The sequence below is a fragment of the Sycon ciliatum genome, chromosome 5 (assembly GCF_964019385.1).
Source record: "Sycon ciliatum chromosome 5, ocSycCili1.1, whole genome shotgun sequence".
NCBI classification, from domain to species: Eukaryota; Metazoa; Porifera; class Calcarea; order Leucosolenida; family Sycettidae; genus Sycon; species Sycon ciliatum.
In genome coordinates this window covers 4,659,999-4,682,867 of record NC_088647.1, presented here as the reverse complement: position 1 = coordinate 4,682,867, position 22,869 = coordinate 4,659,999, and the positions used below count along the sequence as shown (strand labels likewise).

The 22,869-nt window shown below is 47.9% G+C and overlaps 2 protein-coding genes across 2 annotated transcripts; both read left to right on the top strand.

Annotated features, from left to right (window-relative positions):
* Positions 1 to 11,519: 11,519 nt before the first annotated feature.
* Positions 11,520 to 13,653, top strand: LOC135817271 (tetracenomycin polyketide synthesis 8-O-methyl transferase TcmO-like). The gene has a single exon (XM_065330419.1). The coding sequence runs from the start codon at positions 11,900 to 11,902 to the stop codon at positions 13,118 to 13,120; it is 1,221 nt and encodes a 406-aa protein (XP_065186491.1). The 5' UTR covers positions 11,520 to 11,899; the 3' UTR covers positions 13,121 to 13,653.
* Positions 13,654 to 15,960: 2,307 nt separating this feature from the next.
* LOC135816535 (tetracenomycin polyketide synthesis 8-O-methyl transferase TcmO-like) lies at positions 15,961 to 17,166 on the top strand. The gene has a single exon (XM_065329731.1). The coding sequence runs from the start codon at positions 15,961 to 15,963 to the stop codon at positions 17,164 to 17,166; it is 1,206 nt and encodes a 401-aa protein (XP_065185803.1).
* Positions 17,167 to 22,869: the final 5,703 nt, after the last annotated feature.

Below are 22,869 nucleotides of genomic sequence, written 5' to 3'. Positions count from 1 at the left end.
GGCATCCACCTTGTATACCTGTGTGTGATATACCACGACAATGCCACGTGACCGAGCTCGTTGGGGATGTTGGTGTAAAGACTGGTCACATCTATACTCAAAAATAAATGATCGTCCCGCACAGGCAAACCTTCTACCAAGTTGATGAAATCCGTAGTTCAGGCCAGAACAGTACTTTCCTCACGTACATACAGGTTCAGTAGAAAGTCAATGAACTTAGCGGGATAGTAGCCAGGACTATTCAGACTAACAATAGGCCTAACCTTCAGGGCACAGGGCTTATGTGTTTTGATAAGTCTCCTGAAAACGGGCATGCGCCCCCGGTGCGACTAAGAACAGTGACATATAAAATGGTCATACGATGCCCAATGCGATGCCTAGTCATGGTGAGTAAACAATTGACTCGGGTCGCAAACACGAAGTCTCAATACAGCCTTGAGCCTGTTGGTTGCCATCGGCAGTCTAGCCACATGTTCATCTAGCCCCTCAGGAAAAAAAACAGTCATTTATAATGTTGGGCATTGTGATGCTGGGCACGACCTGTATCATCATAGTGAGATCCGTCCAGGACTACTATCACAATAGACTGCCTTTGAATATGCCCGAGTCTGATCGCGTTCTAATTCCCAAACTATGTGCTGCATGTGTACACTCCGCCTATGGTTAGTCTACTCCAGAACAACACCTGGAGAGGTTCATTGGGGGCATGATGTCCCCCCACCCCATCCCCCTTGCCCCCTGCACCTGAAGTACCGGTATTGCCCCCCCCCCCCCCAAATAAAGTACAGGACACAGATGGAGCACTGGGGAGCACGTAGCAGTAGGCAAGTTGACGATGCCAGTGCAGACACACCTCACCTCGGTCACCACACTGGCACAGCCATATGGTCTCCAAGGAACATAGCTACCAGAGAACACACAGAATGGGAGTATATAGTGCTATCCCGGAGGATAGACAACCTCCTATACAAAAATACCTACTGATAGAGTTCTGTGTAGACCCTATGTGCACATATGTGTGGATGAGTACTGGTAAACGGACAGCTAACCCTAGTCTAAGTAAAATAAATGTAGAATGTAGACCCTGGGCAAAAAAATAAGTAAATAAAAATAATAGCAACACATGAGGGAACTCGGATGGAGAGCCAAGGATTAAAATTAAAAAAGAGGACCATAAGTTTACGAGTTATCCGTTTTTTTCCAACACTAACGGGTATAAACGTGATGCAGCTAAGCATCAGGTCGTTGAATGTCATGATCTCATCAGTCAGTTTTTGTGCTGATTGTTGCACATTTTCGACTCAGCAGTATTCTGCATATAACCGTTAGTGTTGGACAAAACGGATAACTTGTAAACATGAGGGAACACTCATCCTTACCCAAGTCCCAACGTCAGCACTCGGCGCCGCTCCGAACCAAGAGGAACATTGGAGAGATCGTCCATCAGCTTCTCTCTCGTCCTGCGATCAAATCGCCTAATGCTAAAACACAAGAAGATAGGAAAGGCAAGTAGAATAAATAAATCAATAAAATAATAAACAACAATACCGTTGAAGTTTGAACAGCTGCAAACGTAATGGACGATCCGAACAAGACCAATGATATACCTAGAAATTCTAGAAGGCACTAGGAAACATCCATACCTGCTCAAACTGAAGAGGACAACATAGAAAAAGGTAAAAGAGGGCACTACTCAAGTGTTCCTGGGATAGCTATGGTCTTTGCTATGCTATTGATTTGCAGTCTGATTCATCTGAAAAACGAAGTTTCAACTTTCAAGCATTTAATTTACAGTCCTACCCTCGTTAGTATGACATCGGTTGCAAGACAAACCTCATTAGTAGACAACGATCCAAAATCCCATGAATCATTAGCAGTCGTACATGCAAGTCCGGATAAGAGATTATTCGTTTGTAGACCAAATTCGCTATAACGTCCCCTTCAGCTGTCCCACAGGTTTGAATTCTCATTACAAGAAAAAGCGGATGGCCGAGGATAGCTCGATTGATATTTCATGTTGTCTTGTATCGGGGTCCGATGAAACATTGTCTGATAATGGGTTGTCTTGTACAGGGTTCTGGTGGAAAACACTGTCTAATAACAAGGAATCATCAGTTCTGATGTGGACACAATATGGATGATGCAAAGCAGCAGAAAAATGTACTCGTTATCAGACAAAAAAAGTTGATACCCCCAGGGTTGTCTCCTAACAAGGGTAGACCTACGAAATAGTGGTTGCGACTTCGGCGAAGATTGTTAGGAAAGGGTTTGCTCTCGACACAGGAGCTCACGCTATTCCGCCGCCTTGACTTTACACTTGACTGACTGACAGCTGCCACCCAGAGCACACGAAAAGTCCATCCAACCTTCCACTCGGAAAACCTGCAAGAAGGGACCACTCCCTGCTCAATACACAGTGTTTCGGGAACATTTACCCTCATCAGTCGAGTTTGAGTAGGCTGAGGAAGATTGTGCCTGAGAAGCACCATTTATATAGTGCTCTCCAGGTCCAAACATCACCAGGGATACAAACTTACAGAGACGCTCCGTTTGCAGCGCGACAAACACCTCGTGAGCACCAGATAGCAGTGCGAGTCAGTGTCGCTCCTGCACGGTGAAAGCTGTATATTGACACACAGAGAGAGAGCGGGGAAAAGAGAGAGAGAGAGAGAGAGAGAGAGAGAGAGGGAGAGAGGGAGAGAGAGAGAGAGAGAGAGAGAGAGAGAGAGAGAGACACACACACACACACACACACACACACACACACAAACACACAGAGACAGACAGACAGACAGGCAGACAGAAGGAGAAAAGACAGAGATCCGGGATGTGACATCATCATGACATCGGCCGTTGCTGTGTATGTTGGATCCAAGGTAACGAAAAGACGACACATGGGCAATCTCCATGGTTCGAGTCGCGAGCGCCTCTAGATCGTCGTTAGAGGTGTTGGGGCCAGAAACCATGAACTTGGTTTGGGTGGGGGGGGGGGGGCACACGCACACACACACACACACACACACACACACACACACACACACACACACACACACACACACACACACATACATGCACACACACACACACATACACATACATACACACACACACACACACACACACACACACACACACACACACACACACACATACACACACATACACACACCTTCCTTCCTTCCTTCTTCCACTGCCATGACTGGCTATGTGGCCCCATACGGGGCAGACCAAGAGACGTGTTGTCCACCGGGCGGGGAACGCCATACTCAGCGCGCTCGGGCCGCGCGAACAGCGTTACACTTGTGCGTCGCAATATCCTGTGGCCGACGAAAACTGCGCGCACAAGTGCCACAAATGAGGGGCTTCGCCACAGGCTCCATGCGGGACTGGACAATAGCGTCAACAGCGTCACGGCAGGTGACCCGCCATCAATGTCGATCTTGGACGATGTCACCAAGCTGCTCCAGAGGAACGCCAACACACACACACACACACACACACACACAGACACACACAGACACACACAGACACACACAGACACACACAGACACACACAGACACATACACATACACACATACTTTGTACCATGTATATGCCCGTCACGAGAAAAGCACGTAAAGTTGTGGAAGTCAGGTCTCGCTGGACCAACCAGAATGGAGCTGCTACGGGCCTGAGCACGCAGCTTTCCCCATGTTGCAGAAGGCAATGCAGTGCTGCAAGTGGCAGGCAATCCTACGTGAAAAATTGGCACATACACCTCCATATTAATAATTCCAACGAGAGAGCTCAGTTGAAAGCTCAGGGCCCTCACTATCTTTTTTGCCTAGGTTATCATGCATTATGCGATAGCAATAAACAACAGTTTTATTCGGCTGAAATAAAGGATACCAATAGACCCCACTTGTACCTGGCTGAAATAAATTGTTCATCGTTGTTATTGCATTTACTTCAAGTAGTTTTTCATTTCGATATCGCACAAATAAAGAGCGCTTGGGCTTGAAGGCTAGAGAGGGCTTGACCGCCCAGGAGCCCTCGCTATGCTTAATATTTGCCTAGGTCATCATGTGTGTTGTTCGAACTGATAGAAACGTCTTTGCAATACACATGTGCATGACAATCAAAACTTTAGTTCATAAACGCACATCGATACATAACTCAAAACTCAAACTCTCAGACAGGTACATTCTACGAAGTAAAAGTAAATCTAATAATAGATTACGCTTTGGTACTAGCTTATTTCATTTTTTTCAAGCCCTGTTTCAACATGTGGCCAGCAGTCTTTGCCAGAATGGTACGGAACATCAACGGAATAGGGCCAGGCTGGTGCGTAACATGATGATGGCCCCGCACACCGAACAAGTTCGAGCATGAGAGCATGTATTTTCTCCTGCTGAATGGATGCCTGTGCAGCGGTCTCTAGCTGTCAACGCGTCTTGTCACGAAGGCGGTGAGTCTCCAAACGACGGGATATTTGCTCCGTCGTTTCTTGCTGTTGGCATAGCCTTTCGCAAGCACGGCGACTCTCGAGGCGGCGGGACCTCTCTTCTCCCTTCTTCTACTCTCTGTGTAGGCACTCCTGCCGACGTCATCTGCTCAGAGCTTTAACACTGTCACCCCTGTCATTTTGCTCTTCCTCATAGTCCTCTTCTAATTATCTCAGCATTCTATTTATACAACAACTACGACCATTAAAACACTGCAATCTACCCGATCCTTACATTCCCAGCCCATTAGTACCACACCCCTAAACTTTCGACCAATAGTACGACACGTTCTATGGTCTTTTGAAATCAAACCGCGACCATTACAATAATGCGATCTAAACCATAATGAGCGTTAGCATGCTAACGCAAGTTAGCAGGCAGCCCAGCGAGCTGGCCCGACCTGCACGCATGCGCGAGTCACATGGTCATGCGCCCTCCAAGATCCTGTACAATGTCTCTTGCATGTCATTGCTGTTTTCGACTTTCGAGCATGCAACTTGCGGAACATGCGTTCCCAAACAATTTCCTCCACAATTGTGCTCGCCCCGGTGTATCTTGCTAAGCTCAATGTTAAAAGTGCATTCTGCCGAATTCCCGTCCGCCCGGAGGATTGGTCCTTGTCGATCCGCTGGCAGGATCAATACTTTTATGAGAGTGCCCTGCCCTTCAGACTGTATTACGCTCCAGTCCAGCTATATGGAACTCTGTCGCATCCGCCAGTGAATGGATTATGTACTAGCAGTTCGCACTCACACGCCTGTTGCATTACGGGGAATACCTCAACTAACGTTACTTCCTCAGTGCATGCTCTGGACTTGTGTTAGCTTGCCAGCAATTCGCTATTCTGCTCCGAGCGTTTACATACTTCGATGTTTCTCTGGCCCCAGCAAAAGTGGAGGGTCCAGCTCAAGTCCTGACGTTGTTGGCATCATCCCATTACGGGGAGTACCTCGACTAACGTTTCTGTCTCCATGCTTGCTCTGAACTTGTGTTAGCTCGCCAGCAACTCGCTACTCGGCGCCGCGCGTTTACATACCTCGGTGTTTCTCTGGCGTCCGTAAAAGTGCTTCCTCAATGCATGCTCTGGACCTGTGTTAGCTCGCCAGCAACTCGCTACTCGGCGCCGCGCGTTTACATACCTCGGTGTTTTCTCTGGCGTCAGCAAAAGTGGAGGGTCCAGCCCACGTCCTAATGTTTATCGGCGTCATCCTGGACACCCGCCGCGCTAACATCAGTATGCCTATGGACGAACTTGCCGAGCTTCGTGATCTCCTTCGGGCCACTCTTCACACAGCTTCAACTACCCAATGTCAACTCGAGTCTCTTCTGGGAAAGCCCCCGTTTGCTACAAGAGTGATAGCCCCTGGATGCAAATTGCAGATTGTGGTCATTTGCCAACTGGTGCTGGCAGCCGTGTTACCTGATCAAGCTCTCCAAAGAGTGCCTCAAAGATCTTCGCTGATGGCCTGAGCTCCTGGATTAGCGGAACGGCCGGTCCTTCTTCCTACACCCTAAATGGACGCCGTCCCCCGACTTGCTGGTATTCACTGATGCAAGTTGTGCACTTGGCCGGTGCTCGTACAATTGCGACCGGGGATAGGGCGATGGATAGTCAATCAAGCAGAGCAGCAATCGCAAAGGGTTGTTTACAATTGTGGCAGCCCGCAGCACCTGGGAAAACTAGCGGCATCAGCTGCGAATGCCAATCGATGGGCATTTACAGCAACTGCGAGGATATTGCTCATCAGTTGTAGCTTTGGCCTGGCGTTGTACACCGGCCACTCGTTTCGAATCAGCTGCGGGACTCGATATTCAGAGAGGCGGGAAGGTGGAAAGCGGTGTCTGCCCGAGTAACATTCGGACGCCACCTGCAGCCAAAGTATGGGTGGCTGCGGCAATGGCCTCAGCCCATGATATCAAGTTCTGACAGTCTTTACCTAGCTTGCACCGCTTACAGATTGCACGGGTAGCTGCACTTTGTGATCCGCTCCGGGAGTGCCGATTTATGGAATATATGCTCTCAACTGGTTATGCATACCAATATATTTAGCATTTGGAGGCTCTACTCAGAGTCATTGGCGGCTCTACTCAGAGTCATTGACGGCTCCATGCGGAGTCATTGGCGGCTTCATGTGGAGTCATTGGCGGCTCCATGCGGAGTCATTGGCGGCTCCAAGCGGAGTCATTGGCGGCTCCATGCGGAGTCATTGGCGGCTCCATGCGGAGTCAATTTGCGGCTCCATGCGGGGTCATTTGGCGGTTCCATGCGGGGTCATTCGGCGGTTCCATGCGGGGTCATTCGGCGGCTCCATGCGAAGTCATTTGGTGGCTCCATGCGGAGTCATTTGACGGCTCCAAGCGGAGTCATTTGCCGGCTCAGCTGCGAGCCATCCAGTGGCTCCAAGCAGAGCCATCATACCAGTTGCTCGAATCGGCACTCCCAGCTTAATCCAAAACTCGGTTGCTCTGTTGTGAGGTGGGGGGATGCTAACCTAGGAATGGGTTTGCTCCCCACACTGGAGCTCGCGCTATTCCGTCGACTTGACACTTGACGGACTCACGACTGCCATCCAGAGTCGCCACCACTATTTCTAAACCATACGGCTAATTATTTTAGTAAGCTATCCACTTACCGGTACAGTAAAACCTGTGACTACCGACCACCCCTTGGTGCCAGCAAAAGCGGTCTTTAGTAGCAGGTGATCTTTAGTTAGAGGTTTGCACCGCGTGACCATATGTGGATCCCATTATATGATATGTATATCAAAATGCAGCTAATACAATTCCCCAGGACTTGCGCAATGTCAGAAAGACGGAGAGATGGAGAGAGAGAGAGAGAGAAGATTAATTTTTTGCAGACTTCAAATTCAGCTGCTACTTCTGAAGCCAGGAGTCAAACGTTCCCTGGGGAAGTTTCGTTTCGCGCTGGGCTTCAAATTTGTTCATGCGATCAATCATACCGACTGTCCTTGTTGTGACTTCTCGATTGCTTGAACGCGATCCTTCAGCATCAGGACCTTGTGGTGCTGCTTTGTTCCTGGATTCCTTGATGCCATCGTCGATCCGTCTGTATGACTGGGGTGACAGAGCTGCCCAGTCTTCGTTTCTCCTCCGAGTAGTAACATCGATCAGAGAGCGCTTTCGATGCGCTCTCCAAGACGTTTCCTATAATGTTTTTTCTTGACAGCGCTTGAAATTTTGACAGGTGTAGTGCAGTCCACACCGACTCCACAGCCCAAATTACCTGCATTCATTTGTTCAGCTGTAGTATCGAAAGATTCTTTTCAGGACCATGGAAAATCAGTAACATTTCAAGAAGGAGCTTCGAGCAACATTTGATTTTCTACATCGCGGTAGCTAGTTACGGGTCAAAAATTGTGTTTGGGACAGGAAAAGGCGGTCGCTGGTCGCGTTCAGAAGGTAGTCGCTAGTCACAGTGCATTTTGAATGTGAGACCTTCCGTGCCTGGCGAAGTGGCCGGTAGTACCAGGCTGGTCGCTAGTGACGGTGGTCTTTAGTTACAGGTTTTACTGTATATCCCTTACCGAAATTGTGTTCTTGAACGCAATATTCTTCTTTCTTTTTCTTCTACTCCGTTCCATCAGCACTCGGCTGATGACAGGAGATTGGTACCCACTGGGCTAGCATGCAGCAGCCAAAGCTGGGGCCTTTTCTTACTCCGTCAAACCCACTTCTTAAAACGAAACTGACGTGCATATTCACATTGCATGTTGTGAATGTCTCCATATTTGCCCCGACATCTTAGCTCGTACAGCGCTCCAGATACATCTATGCTACGGTGCGCACCGCATACTCGAATTACGGTACGGGACACATACGGGATACTGCACCAACCATGGCATGTCACGTGAACCACCCTACCAGGCACCGTGACACGCACCGAATTACAGCGGTGTGGATACTGGCTAGCGCCAGATGCTACTAAAGTACAACTGAATAGCGTCTTTTGCATAATTACGGGAATAATCTCATATCCCAAGCATTGCAGCTCTGCTAATAGAATAATTCAGGTTACTCCCACTCCATTTCTCTAGTGCTTATTTTTCTGAAAAAATATCATCTTTGGCTCCATAATGCTGCCACCAAGAGTACATTAACCAGAGTGTGCAGCCCAAAGAGAATCATCCCACGGCAAAGTGATTGTTTAGGGCATAGACTCGGAGTAACAGGTTCCCCTTTGCTGCATCTCACACCGCTTCACACGGCCATCTACTCTATCACCATGGTAATTTCTGTGGCACATTGCTGCTTGTTTAACAAAAACGTAGAAAAAACCCGAATTTCCAGGTAATTACCATGGTGATACGGTACTTTAGCTTGAACCTATTGTATGACGGGTTTTCTACGATTCATAATGACCAAGGGAATAACTAACAGTTAGCGACGCAATTCTTCTGAGGTGTAAAGTGACTTCAGGAATACATGTATGTTGCAGAAAACTGCGATGCATGCTGATTATTTACTGTGCCCTATTGTGCACAATATACCTGGTGGGTTACTCAGGGATAAAGTAGATGCACACAAGTGCCGTGCATCACGGCACAGGTTAGGTTCGCGACTAGCTGCTACAGTGTACTTGTGGTCCGAACTTGCACTCTACTCAGCTCTGCATACGCAAAGAGTGCTGGTGCCGAAATGAACCAGAAGGGTGCTGAGTGGGACGCAACAACACTGACTCTGTATACCCATGTACACAGATATGATAGGGTATGCAGTACCTGCTCTAAGATTTAACACAAACCGGGTACACGTCTACCTGGCACAACTCCTGCAACACTGGGCCAGGGCCAGATGCGTTCAAGTGCGGCTACTGTGTGTCAGGGAGTCGTAAACTTACTTCGACTTCCTGATGTACATGATTGTACATGTACATGTATGAACGTACTCGCACTGGGCACTCTGGCCGCGCGCATCTGCACGCGTATGCAGCCTGTCAGTGGCGGTATACCCTCGAAGTATAAAAAAGTATAGTACTCGACAGGACTTCCGACCGGGTCGCAGGTAACCCAGTGTTCTTTTTCCAAAAGGTCAAGTACTCACAAACAGGGTCACTGACCTGGCTCTGGAGCAGACACTGGTAATCTAGGTCCAAGTTTGCTCGATTATGTTCTGACACTTCATGTGCTTTCATAGCCAAGGTTTCTCACTTTCTTCGCAAGCTCTTTTAGTCTTGAGAGTTGACAACTGCTTATGGTTGTGTTGGCAGAAAACATGTCAGCTAATCTGACAACCGTCCAACCCCATTTTACTGGTAAGTAGTCAGCGAATGGCTTTGATGGGGCCATACTAGAGGGGAAGTTACGCGGCATATTTGTGCTTCCTTTTTGAAAACACGTTCTCGCTCGAAGGGTTTCTAAACTTTATCCCTGCGCTCATTGATGGAGTTGCCAGCGGCACTCTACAGAAGAACAATGTTGTCAAGTTTTTTTATGAAAAATTGTCAAACATTTTCAAATTGCTATAAGTTTGGTTAGGGCCGGGTTCCACTGCGGCTCCGCAGCTCCGCTGCTCCACGGTACTTGGCTGCATGCAGCAGAGTGGCGTGGTTCCAGTGACACTCGCCATTCACGGTACCGCGGTCGTGCTCGACGTTTTTTGATGACATTTAGCCTGCCTGCGCGCGCGTGAAATCCAAAAAAATCCTCTTGTTCTGGCCTGTGCAACGAATTAAAATTCCCCCGAATAAAACAATTAAGTGCGGAAAACAATGCAAGCCGTGACCGCGGCTTGCATTTTTTTGTATCAAGCAGCGAAGCGAAAGCTGGTGATGAGCCGCGGCCTCGCTGGACCAGCTCGTAATGATGACGTTTCATGCCGTGGATGATGTGCGGCGGAGCGGCAGTGGAACCCAGCCCTTAGGCAAAGGAAATTTGTCATTAATTTGTTTATGCTGCATAGATGGAGAGCTGCACACTCTGGCTTATGCACTCTCGCCTACAGTGTAGTCGTACTGCTAGTGTACTGGCATTACAGAAGACACGAAAAACGAGAACATAATTATGGCGAGAAAGTAATTACTGGCTAAGAATTGCCCTAAGACTTACCGCTTCTCAGTGCTCCATACCAGGAAGTAGTACAATACCTACTCCCTGCTCCATACGAGTGTTTTCTCCTCATTCTCTGCATCCTTTACCCTAGGAGTCTCGTCCATTTAGCGGCTCAAATGCTTGAGCTCCGGATAGCGGAAAATAGCTCGTCGTCCATTAGCGGCTCTAATAGTACCTGGTCTGAAGTGTCGCAGTCTAGCAACTATGATTTTTTCCAGGAGGGTAAGGGTTGCAAACCCAAAGAGACCCTAAGCTTCGTCTATCAAACAAAACAATTGCCCTAAAAAATGGAAGAGGAAAAGAGTGAGCGAGCTGGTCTGAGCGCGCTACTTTTCAAAAAATAGAAGCTGAAAGCCATCAAAGTCAAAGCATTCTGGCTAGCGCGTTTGTGTATGTCACGAGCGCTAGCGCGCTAGTCGCAGCAAACGCTCGCAGGCCAGAGTTAGCGCTATTTGGGCTGTTTGCCGCACGCGCGGCAGCTGGATGGATCACGTGATCCAAGCTGACAAATAAGGTCCGATGGTTCAGCTACATTGAGCCACAAGCATTATAAACCTATTAATTGATATGAATCATGACATCGCACGCTTCATCGAGATCATCGTCATCTTCATCACGCAACGAGTTACGTCGTTATGTTTGGTGTTACATTGTACTGCACCACGCAGGTACTTGTAGGTATCGGCCTGGTTTCCCCTCCCAATTAATTCCCAAATCAACAACGATTGAGGTTGCTGATGTCGCAACCTGTACCTGGAGAGCAATGACTAGTCGACTATGGTATGATGTAAGTTAGTTAGGTACACCATGGTACACGTATCATTCAAGCAGTGGCCAGGGCTCACCACTTCGGTTTGGGTTTCCAAAAATACACACAACACCGTGAAAAATCGGTATTTACGTCATGTAAATATGCAATGACGTTATCTCCACGTGCGACTAGCTGGACTCTTCAGCAGTTCAGGTCAATGAAAAAAGGCAATCCGGATCGCCTTCTCCGGCATCACGGGTACACCAGGTGGTAGATGAATGAAGACGGCCGCCCGACCCTCCTTGGTAGTGTAAGAGTCTGCATGGTATATAATTGGTGGCAGATAGCTTTGAAAATCAGAAACAGTCGTCCTCTCTGAGAAGAAATCAAGTCAATAGCGGCTACTCTACTACTACTAGAAATCAAGGTCTGAAGCATCCAGCGAAACTACTTGCAGCGAAAAGAATTCTACTAGTAAATCAATTCTCTAATCCGAGTTAAGCTGCAGCTACTTACTGTAGCTGTCCGGACCCAACGGTGTATCTCTATTCCTAAACTACCTCATAATTTACCTCCGATCGACTGTTTTTTCAATATGGCTTCAACGTCGAGCGTAATTGCCCCGGAAAGTGTTCCGCCTACGGTCGCCGAGGTAACTGTGTATGAGAAAATCATCGAGCTGATGAACACATTCAAGAAAACGCACGCGTTCCGGAGTGCAATTGAGCTGGGTGTCTTCAAGGCTGTGCATGGAGCAGCGCGGAGCGCACATGACATTGGTGCTAGGTGCGAGGTTCACGATAGCACAAAGCTGATCGCGCTCTTGGATTTGCTAGCGGCCGAAGGCATCCTTAAACGCTGCACACGGGGAGAAGGCGAGGAAGCGGTAATACTTTACGAAAACAACCCCGGCGCAGATCTTCTACTAGGCGACGAGGCGCTGCCAAACTATGCAGCCCACCTGGGAACTATGCTGGGCGAGACACAGGCTGAGATGGCGCGATGGGCTAATTTGACGGAGATCTTGAAGACGGGTGCAGTAAAGGAAAAGCCGCAGCAGCATTCCCACAGCCACGGGCACAAGAGCACGGCTGATGACGGAGCGGAGCATGGTGAAGAAAAGAAAAAGGTCCGCAACTGTCATGCTGTGGATGACAATGATAAAGCAACAACCGAGGAAGAAGAGGAATGGTCCAAATTGTACGAAATGTTTGAAGGGTTCATGCGAATTGGTTTCAACGTAGTTGCCGAGAAGTTCGACTTTTCCAGATTCACTCACGTTGTGGATATTGGCGGAGGCACTGCACAGCTCTCCCGTATCCTGTGCCGTCGCTACAAGAATCTCAACTGCACCAACTTTGATCTGCCGCGCATGCTCCCTTGTGCCGAGAAGCGGATGGCTGAAATTGGCGCCGATGTGGCTGACCGAGTTCGTCTGGTTGGCGGTGACTGCTTCAAGGATGATCTGCCAACGCCTGTTGATGCTGTCATTATCGCTAACGTCATGCACGGCTTTGACAACGATGAGCTGAGAAGCCAGCTCGTGCAGAAAGCACATGATGCACTTTCTCCGGGCGGTGTGTTTATCGTGATCGAGGACATCATCAATCCGGATCACTCGAATGAGTCCGCCTTGCTCTGGCAGCTGAGTATGGATGTAATGATTGCCTCGGCTGACCAAGGACACAAACATCATCACACCATGCTCACACTGGACGGCTTATCGGGGTGGCTCAAGGCAGCCGGATTCCATCGACAGCCTCAAGTGATTCCCCTTGTTGGCAGCATGCAGGCTGTTATTGCCACAAAGGCTTGATCTACTTTCTTTCGCTTATGCTTATGTTACATTGTAGCATTTCCGAATAGTGTTACATCCGTATCATATTTGATAACCTCTTTAGAAATTTGGTGCAGTTCTTGTACTTGCTCTCATTTCAATAGCTGTCAATTTGCTGATTGCTGGTGCTGATAGAGTATTTTACCTGGCCGTCCTATGTTCAATCTTATCACCTATGCCATTCTGATTTGGCCTTTTTTTCTTCAGCCAACTCCCGGGCCGTGCATCAAGAATTTTTTCACTGAATGGATGAGTTTTTCTCCACCGTAACTGTCTCTATTGAACGCCTCAGCAAGTTTCCACCGCAACCATGCCATCTATCTCTTACTGACATGTGCCATTTCCTTGCATGCCACCTATTTCATAAGTTTCTTTTCCAAACATGTCACATTCATGTGGCGTAGACTACTAGTTTTTTCTGTATTGCAAGTGGACTTAACCTGTATGTATCTCAATGTACAACTTATATCCTGGGCAAGCCAGGTATTCAAAAAAGAACTTGAAGCGATCGATGGAATGGTAGCTGTGAATGGGTAGCAATCGGCCATGGCTCAAGACCCGAGCCATACATGAGACCACTACTAGCTACATCCGTGGCCAAAGAAATCCGAGCCGTGAGTCAAAAGTAACGCCTCGTTTCCTTTTCCATTACGTCATGCACGTTCCAAAAACCGATGCCAGGGCAGCATGATGAGGCTTGGAGCCGCTACTCAGTTTGGCAAATGGGTTTGATTTCTTCATTTTCTTTGGCCACACGGACTGTACTTCTCCAGGCCTGGCTAGGACAGACACCAACATAATACAATGTCTGAAGAAGGGCCACCCGAATTCCTTTCATATACAGTCAGACCTCGCTTAACCGCACACATCCGTTTCACACGAAAATATCCGGATAGGCGAGGGAACCGGATAACTGAACACCGATTATGTTGGATGCATCACGTACGCTGTAAATCTGTAACCAGCTATTTTCTTCCGGATGGCGAGGGATCCGGATAAAAGAGGACCGGATAAGCAAGGTCTGACTGCAATACAGTGTTTGTTGCATAATATTATTTTATACATGTAAGCTGTGATGCGCGGGCAGAGGCCCGGGGGCCCCAACTCTGGATCAGGTCACCCCTGGGATTCGCCTAAAACCGGGGAGAAAATAATTCTGGGTACATGATTATTATCGATCATGCATACATAATTTGTACATGTTCATGCACCCATAGTAAGCCATACATTGTAGATATACATGTACATTGATGATGTCCATGCAAAATTACTCCCTGTACTGTGAGTGGGCTCTGAAAACTTGTGAAAGGGCCAAATTCCGGCTATTTCTGACCGGATTATTAAAAAAATGCCCGGGAGAGATCCCCCGGACCAACTTCGCCCGCCTTTTGGCGGGCCTGCTTTATGGCAACTGATTTGATTTTGACGTTGGTTGTTCCAACGCGTCGCATGCAACTTCTAAGTTTGATTTGATTTGTTTACACATTTGCAGTAGCTGAGTTTTAGTCTTGATTGAAACGTACAGCCGCAGTGTTTCTGCTACGTCATCTCATTCTGGTCATTGCGTTTCAAAGCATGAGTGTGCAAACGCGGCTTCTGAAGTTCTGTACGGTTCTGCTTCTTGTTGCAGCGTGCGACTGGCTCCGTCCTTGATGATTGCCAGTCCACTATGCAGGACCAAAACCGCTGGTGATTTTATTGTTCAGCCACAATCCATTTTGATTCACACGTGCACACAACTTCACAAGTCTGTAGCTAGCTGTCCTACTGTAGCTGTGCCTCTAGACCATTGTAGACTAGAGCGCTAGCGAGTCTCTCTAGACAGACATGACAGTACGTAGTACATGCGTCATGTAGATAGCGGGCAACAACAGCATGCATCTGGCACCATCCCACCGACTGGCTGTTCAACATTATTATGGAGTCCTGCAGAGCCGCATCCAGGTGGTTGTGTTCAGATTGGCTTGCTAGTCACCGGGCCCAGTCATTACATCGCGCGCTCATTCACAAGACAGTTTTATTTCCCGAAGTTAGTTCGGAATGGGTTAGTCTGGAGTCGACAGACCGCGACGGGTAGAAACAGCTGCTGATGGCAGGCAGCATCTCGCGAAAAACCGGTTGTAGCTAGTTACTGTCGAACCAAGACGGCAAGAGTGCACTGTAGTCTACTTTTGGTCCAAGTATAATGGACGGAAAATGTGCCAGATTGGCAATATTCAATAATCGAGATTACGACATCAACCTCCTTGTACTTGAGCTGAGCAGTGAGTGACGCAGCGATCCAGCGGATTCCAGCCAGCAAACTACAGACTACACATTTTCTCCATATCTCCCCCATACCATGACCTTGTCAGATAGAAATCTTGCGCACAAACAACTCCTGTTCAACCCAGCTGCTAGTAAGTAGTATGGCACGAGCCGAGTAAAACAAAACACCCACGCGTATGTCGATATTGACAGTGACGTCATAGAAAGTTTCACATGCCAATATCAAAATGCGCAAAACGGGCCATGGATTATGAAGCTCGAAGTCGAAGACGTAGGCATTACATGGTAAACGACGATCGTACGAGTCGTGCAAGAGGTAGCTCAGTCATTCTTTCGACTTGCTTTCGCTTCCACTGTTCCCTGTTCCAGCCGGTTTTCGCCAGCTCACTCCCCTCTACTCTGACTCACTGGGCTCGATCGGACTATAACTAGTATAAGTACTCCGATTCTAAGCTTGGAGCAGCAGTCCTTATCGATCTGTGGGCGATATTTCTCTTGAGAAAACTCCTCAAACATTGTTGTAGTACGTGGGACAAATAATTTACTTCAGTATGGCTTCGACTTCAGAATCTGCGAAGCCTTTGTCCGCAGAAATCACCACTTTTTGCAAAGTGTTCGACACACTGAACGCATTCAAGAAGACGCACGTCTTCAGAACTGCAATGGACCTTGGCTTGTTTAAGGTGACACGGGGCAAGCCAATGAGTGCTGCGGACATCGCAGTTAAATGCGGTGCACAGAACAGCAAGACTCTCGCCTCTCTGCTGGAGATTCTGGTAGGCGATGGCTTCCTGGTGCGCAGTGTGCAGGACACCGGGGATGGCACCACCGCTGTGCCGCTGTACATGAACACTGAGGGTGCAGATAGTATCATTTGCGGCACCGACTCCTCGTCCTGTGCGTTCATGGAGATGATGGTAAAGGAGACGAAAACAGAGATGGATGCCTGGACACAGTTGACTGATTTAGTGAAGACGGGCACTGTGCAGCATACGCATGAGCAGGAACACGATTCACATGAAGGTGAACACGACCACAGCCACGGGTGCAGCACGGACAAGAGCTCGTCGGAAGTGCGCAATTGCCATGATGCCAATGACAAAGACGAGGCGTCAGCTGAAGAAATCAGCGAATGGTCCGACCTGTACAATATGTTTGAGGGCTTCATGCGTATTGCTTTCAACATTCTGGTTGAGAAGTTCGACTTCTCTCGGTTTACGAATGTGGTGGATATTGGCGGAGGCACTGCACAGCTCTCCCGTATCCTGTGCCGTCGCTACAAGAATCTGAACTGCACCAACTTTGATCTGCCCCGCATGCTCCCTTGTGCCGAGAAGCGGATGGCTGAGATGGGCGCCGATGTGGCTGACCGAGTTCGTCTGGTTGGCGGTGACTGCTTCAAGGATGATCTGCCAACGCCTGTTGATGTTGTCATCATTGCTAATGTCATGCACGGCTTTGAGAGCGAAGAGCAGGGCCTGAAGGTGGTGCAGAAGGCGTACGATGCTCTTTCCCCGGGTGGTGTATTCATGGTCATTGAAGACACGATCTGTGGGGATACCTCTACCGAAGCCGGTCAGCTCTGGGAGCTGGGTGCCGAGTTGACGAAAGCAACGTGCGACCACCAGCATACTAACCACCTGACACTGACGATGGACGGACTGAGAGGCTGGTTCCACGCAGCTGGCTTCCAGCAGGACATCCAAGTCGTTTCGCTCATCTCCAACACCATGGCACTCGTCGGCACAAAGGCCTGAGCCGTGACACGCGTAATCCTGTTATCACCCATGCAGTCAAGTAGGTTTCATCTAGCTACCAATAGTACCATGATTACCAGTAGTCACGTGCATTGTGTAGTTATCTGGTTGTCGCCTGGCAATGCCTGTTGTCGGTTTTGTATTGTTTTAGAATTATTTTGTTATCGTTTGTCTATGAATGGTTATGCAGCAGTTAGCTAACCTTTTCCGGTCACTGTATAGCATTTGGCAGTTCCCTGATATTTTTGGCTAAAGCCATCGCCTACTATTCATATTCATTATTCATTATTTCGCAAACGAACCATTCCTAGTTCCACCCATTCACCTTGAGATATTCATCACACTGTCTGTCCAATACACTGTCACGTGATGCCTCGCATCCCATGCATTTTTGGTATGTGCTGTGTCGCCAACTTGCTTGCTGCGAATCTGCATCTGAGGCCGGGTTTGCTATGCCATTATATTGCTGTAGATGCAGCAGGCGCTTCTATATCCATAACGGCACCCAGGCCAGAGGTGCTCAGTACTTTGAAGGAATACATCGCGTACCTGTGTCGGTCACTGCGCAAGGTACGCAAGCATTGCCAAAATAATGTGGAGTGCGTGTGATTGATGCATGTGAGTTTCAGCGGATCAGTATCGCACCGTTGAACACCCTGTAACTGTTAAAGACTCCTAACGCCAAGAGTACATGTTATCAAGAGTACATAACCCCCCAGAGTGTGCAACGCCTGATCCAGCTCTGCATAGGGTCTTGGTCAAGCGTAGTTGGATCTTCTGATGTCATGCGTACACTTCACACCAGCGCAAGCCCGGTCTCGAGGCACGGCACCGTTCTTTTTGATCCGAGTGTACCCGCGACTCCCCGGCCGGGTTCCCCTCAGATGTGTATGGTATTATGACGCAACGGTCCGATTACACTCGACCAAGACCCTATGCAGAGCTGGATCAGGCGTTGCACACTCTGGGGGGATATGTACTCTTGCTAACACCCTACACCGCTATCGATGTGCCCAGGGTTAGGCCTCCGCGGAATGTGCCGGCATAATTTCGGGAATTATCGGTGTGATTTTTAAAACGGGAATTATTGGCAATTTTTGTGGAATAATCGGTAAAATTTGAGCAATGCCCCCCTTTTTTCAATTTTTTCCATTTATAACACCCTGATTTGTACCAAAAAGCTTGTGATCCTGAAGTTGATCGCCCGGTATTTCAAAAAAGAAAGAAAAAAAGCTTCCAGCCGAGTTTCACGCGAACCGTGATTTTTTTTGCACGTACAAGTGGCAAAAAAACCCGTATGCGGTACGGTATCTGCAAAAAAAGGGAAGAAAAAAAGCATTATTGTGAGAATTAATGGTGGAATTACGGGAATAATCGGTCGAAATTTTGAGCAATGCTCGAAGGAATTATCGGTAAAAATACGAGCATATTCCGCGGAGGCCTACCCAGGGTGCCCTGGTTTGGCTGGTAGATCTACCCCCTCCCGGTAAACTGAATGCTGTTCAAGATACAATCATGTATGTTACTGCTGTACTCCTGGGGCCAGGGTACGTATGTACATGTAGAGGAGACGGCTCGATACCGGAACGTTTTGACAGCCAAATTTGTATAGACCCAAAACGATCATCAACGTTGATTTTTCACTCGAAATATGTTTGTGGAAGGAAACTGGCATGTTGAAGTTTGCTCTGGGGCCAGAGTCAATCGAACTGAGCCACTCCTTTGTGTTGACCCATTGCCTCCAAGTTGCCCAATTTTTCGCTTCAAAAAAGTTCAAATCAGAGGTGGCTCCAAACCGGACACGTTTTAGAGTGCCCGTCAAATTCACTCTGGGTCTGAAATTAGGTAATTGCTATCGCTCCACGACGGCCAGTACAGAGTAACAATAAGCCTTGTGTGTGCTTCCATTAGTTTTGATTGGTATGCGGTGCTTTATTGTCGAGAGGCGAGCCGCTGTTTACCTGCGACAAGAAGTTGATTTTTCGAAAGTCGTAAAACTCAAGTCGCAGTGCGAAGCAACACGTCAAAAACTCACCTGCTTGATATGGCGCTTCTGGTCATCGCAGAGCCATGAAATTTTGGCTCGGAGTATAACACATCGTAGTCTCACTGTGACATATGTTTTCTAATCAAAATACCAAGAGAGAAAGTGAATATTGAGTCCGTTCCGGTTTGCAACCTATTTCCTATTTGAAACCGTCGCCTCTACATGGTCCAGGGAGTAACGTTTAGCCTGGGGACCTGGCAAATATGCCGGAACTACAAGTAATCAAGCATTTTATTTTTAGGGTGCAAGAATCACTTCAACACTATATCGCTAGTGAAAACTTAGTAAATAGCCTGAAGTAATTGTGTCCTACTTCTACAATAACTAAATAAGCATGGTTGTAACGTTAGTACAGTACCAAGACGACAAGCTGAGTAGTATTATTGCCAGTAACCATGGTAACACATACATGCCACAACTGAGTCTGTGCCATGGAACCATGGTATCAAGAGTTCATAACCCCCAGGGGTTATGAACTCTTGATGGTATTAAGGGCGCGTTTGGTTGGTACGAACTAGAACAGGATTCACCAGAACAGCGCGTTTGGTTGGGACTGCACCTGTTCTGGGTCGGCCAGAACATGTTCTGCTTGCTCCGGCATCGAGGCCGGAGCAGACCGAGCAGTTTCACTTTTTCACAGTGAAACCTGGCGGGAACATCGATTTTGGTCCCAAATGATCACGTGCATACGCTTTTGGGTTGGACTCGTCGTACCGTACAAAGTGACCATGGTGACCCATACACATTTTGAAGAATGCACCAAGTTTGGCACATTTTTCCACAAAAATGTGCTCTGTTTCTGGAGTAGCGTTTGGTTGGCATGAGGCTGCTCCATGTGCACCAGCTGTTCGATCCTGTTCTAGATCGTACCAACCAAACGCACCCTAAGGAGGTTCGCGACGGTTAGCGCCATGTTGGATTTCCGAATTTTTTTCGAAAAATAATGCCTTTCGGAGTGGAAAAATGGGACGCGATCATGCACAGAAAATGGTTTGACCATGACTTCGCAGTGCTCGAGTCGAGACAAGATTTGAGGAAGAAGCTCAGCCACTAGTGGACTTGCGGATTTGTTTTGACATTGGCGGTTTTTGGATAGCTCGGTTCTCCTGCCGACGTGTCGTGGAGATGAAGACGCGGGAGAGTAATCCGTCACCCACGACGCGGCCTCTCATTCTGCGTACTGGACGATGCAAGAAGCCGAGGAGGGGGACGCTTCGCAAACTCAAACGATCGATCGAGTTCCTGAAAAACGGAAAGGGCGATCTCCATCACTAACGCCGCTGGATTCGACTCCCGCGAAGAGGTCGTTCAGTGCCCCTCTTCACGGTCGACGAATCGTTCATCTCAGGTATCTGGCTGTGGGATTGTCTGCGTGCCAGAATCCTGGATGTGGCAAACCTCTGGCGCTCATTGCTTGCGTTGAAGAGAAGAGGTACGACCTGGGCAGCGTACTTGTCATTCCGTGTCAGCAGTGTGGGATGGAGAATTTATAGATACAGATAGCCCTGTAACTGCTCAACACCCTGGCCCCCGTGCTTCCACAAGCAACACCAAAGCTGCTTTGGGTAAGTGCGTTTTTCAATCTCATAAGATTTACTCATGATATTTGGGAGTCATTGCCACCCTATGGCTATGGAAATGTATGAGCACACTGTATGCGCGGCGGCCGCGAGCGTCTGTGTGTTTGCATAGACCTGCATGTTTGTGCATGTGTGCACCATACGCATGTATGAACATGCACATGCATATGCGCCTCTCTCATGTGGACGTGCCCTCGCACACATACTATACACACGTGCATGACCGCTCCCAGGGCATGTTGGTGTTACATGTGTATGCGGGCATCTCCACTCATGCACATGAGTGTGCACATGCATATGGGTGGGTACGCACACGTGCGTGAATGTATGTGTGTGTGTACGCGCGCGTGTGTTCTATTGCATGTGAGAGCATGCATGTGTGTGTGCGTGTGCGTGTGTGTGTGTGTGTGTATGTGTGCACGGATGTGTGTGTCGATGGTGTGCATTTTTGTGATTGGTGAACACTCTGATCCCTAAACCGCGATACCGGAGCTCCCAAGCTATAGCCTCAGATTGATTTATAGTTCATCGTTGGGAATGAGTTCGCTGCTCATGATGCTGTTGCGGATGTTGCGGCCCTAGCTGAAATTGTCGAAGCTCGCCCTGATGCCAGTATCCTGTAGCACTCTGTCACTTTTGCATCAGCATGTTCGGCGATGGAGTTTGCAGAACATCAGCAAAAGCGGCTGGCCACCCTTCAACCGTTGGTCCAAGCAACGTGCTTCTCTAAATCAGTTGCAGTGCGGGCAGCTGCCAGTGGGTTGGTGATGAAGCACTTTGTCTTGTCCTACAAACGAAGTGGTGAGCCAGCCATTTCCAGACTGATGAAGGAGCAAGTCGGAGGTAAGAAGCGGGTGACAGTCTCAAGGAAGATTATATTAGTGGTGGCTGAACACCTAGCGAAGAACCAGCAGCAACCCAACTGTAAGGAACGCCCTGTGGCACAGTGCTTCACTTGTTTGTGCGCACCGTAAAATACCATCATTTTTGCCAGTGTGGGATCACATTCTAGCTCGCATAGTTGAAGAACAAGAGGACTCAATGTTGTCTGATTCGTTCCAACATGTCAGCTTTCATTGTAGTTTGATATGGGGCAGTGCTAAGCGCTATCATAGCTACATGTACACGTATCACAACCAAGTGCCAACAGGAGAGTAATCATGGAGAAAAGTACCTATCGATAATGCGTGCACCCAGGGTTTTCCGGCAAATTTACTAGTTCAGCTATTCCATCATTGTATTGTTCTGAATGCCGAGGGCTCTAGTGAGTTTATGCAACACCTAACAGCCAAAAATCCAATAAGTTATGACCAAAGCAGCAGCAGAGAAGTACAAGCAATATAGATACGTGAATTTACCAATTTTAGGCAAATTTTGACAGTTTTTTGGATTTTTCTCCAGAATATGCACGGTGACCCCTATTTTCGCCGCGGTAAACCTGTTCCAACCCACTTATAGAACGTGTTTGAAGTATCCACATATGGGGCAAACTCAAAAATAAGCTGCAAAAAATATTCAAAGTTTCATTTTTTGCGTCTTTTTGTTCTTCTCCAGGAAATGATGACCTGGATCCCATCGTCAACCAAAGTGTACATTTTTCGGTGTTGATATCATCTTAGTCAATACCTCGAACAGTCTGTAAAATTTTATGTCATATTTTTTGTCCTAACTGATGTTATGGACGATTTCTCATCAATTTTGGGATTTTGTGTTATTTTGTGTCATCAAGGAAAATTGTGTTTTTGGCAAGACCTATTCGGGCAATTGAAAAACTGATGTTACTAAGCGAAAATATAAGGCTGTACCTATTCAAACCTGATGTCAGATTGGGCTGATGTTGAAATTAAATTTTTAGGGCTAACTGTCCCGAACCCCCTTAAATACTGATAATTTATGTTAGATCTAGTAAAAGTAGTATCATCTACCGAAGCCATCGTTGTTTCGGGTCACCAGACCCACCGTCTTTTTTCACCCGACCGCAAAATGTTTTTTTTTTATAGTGCATGCAAATGTACAGACTACTACTACTACTACAAGCAAGAGTACAATAAACCTCGGGAGAATGAATTTGAAGAC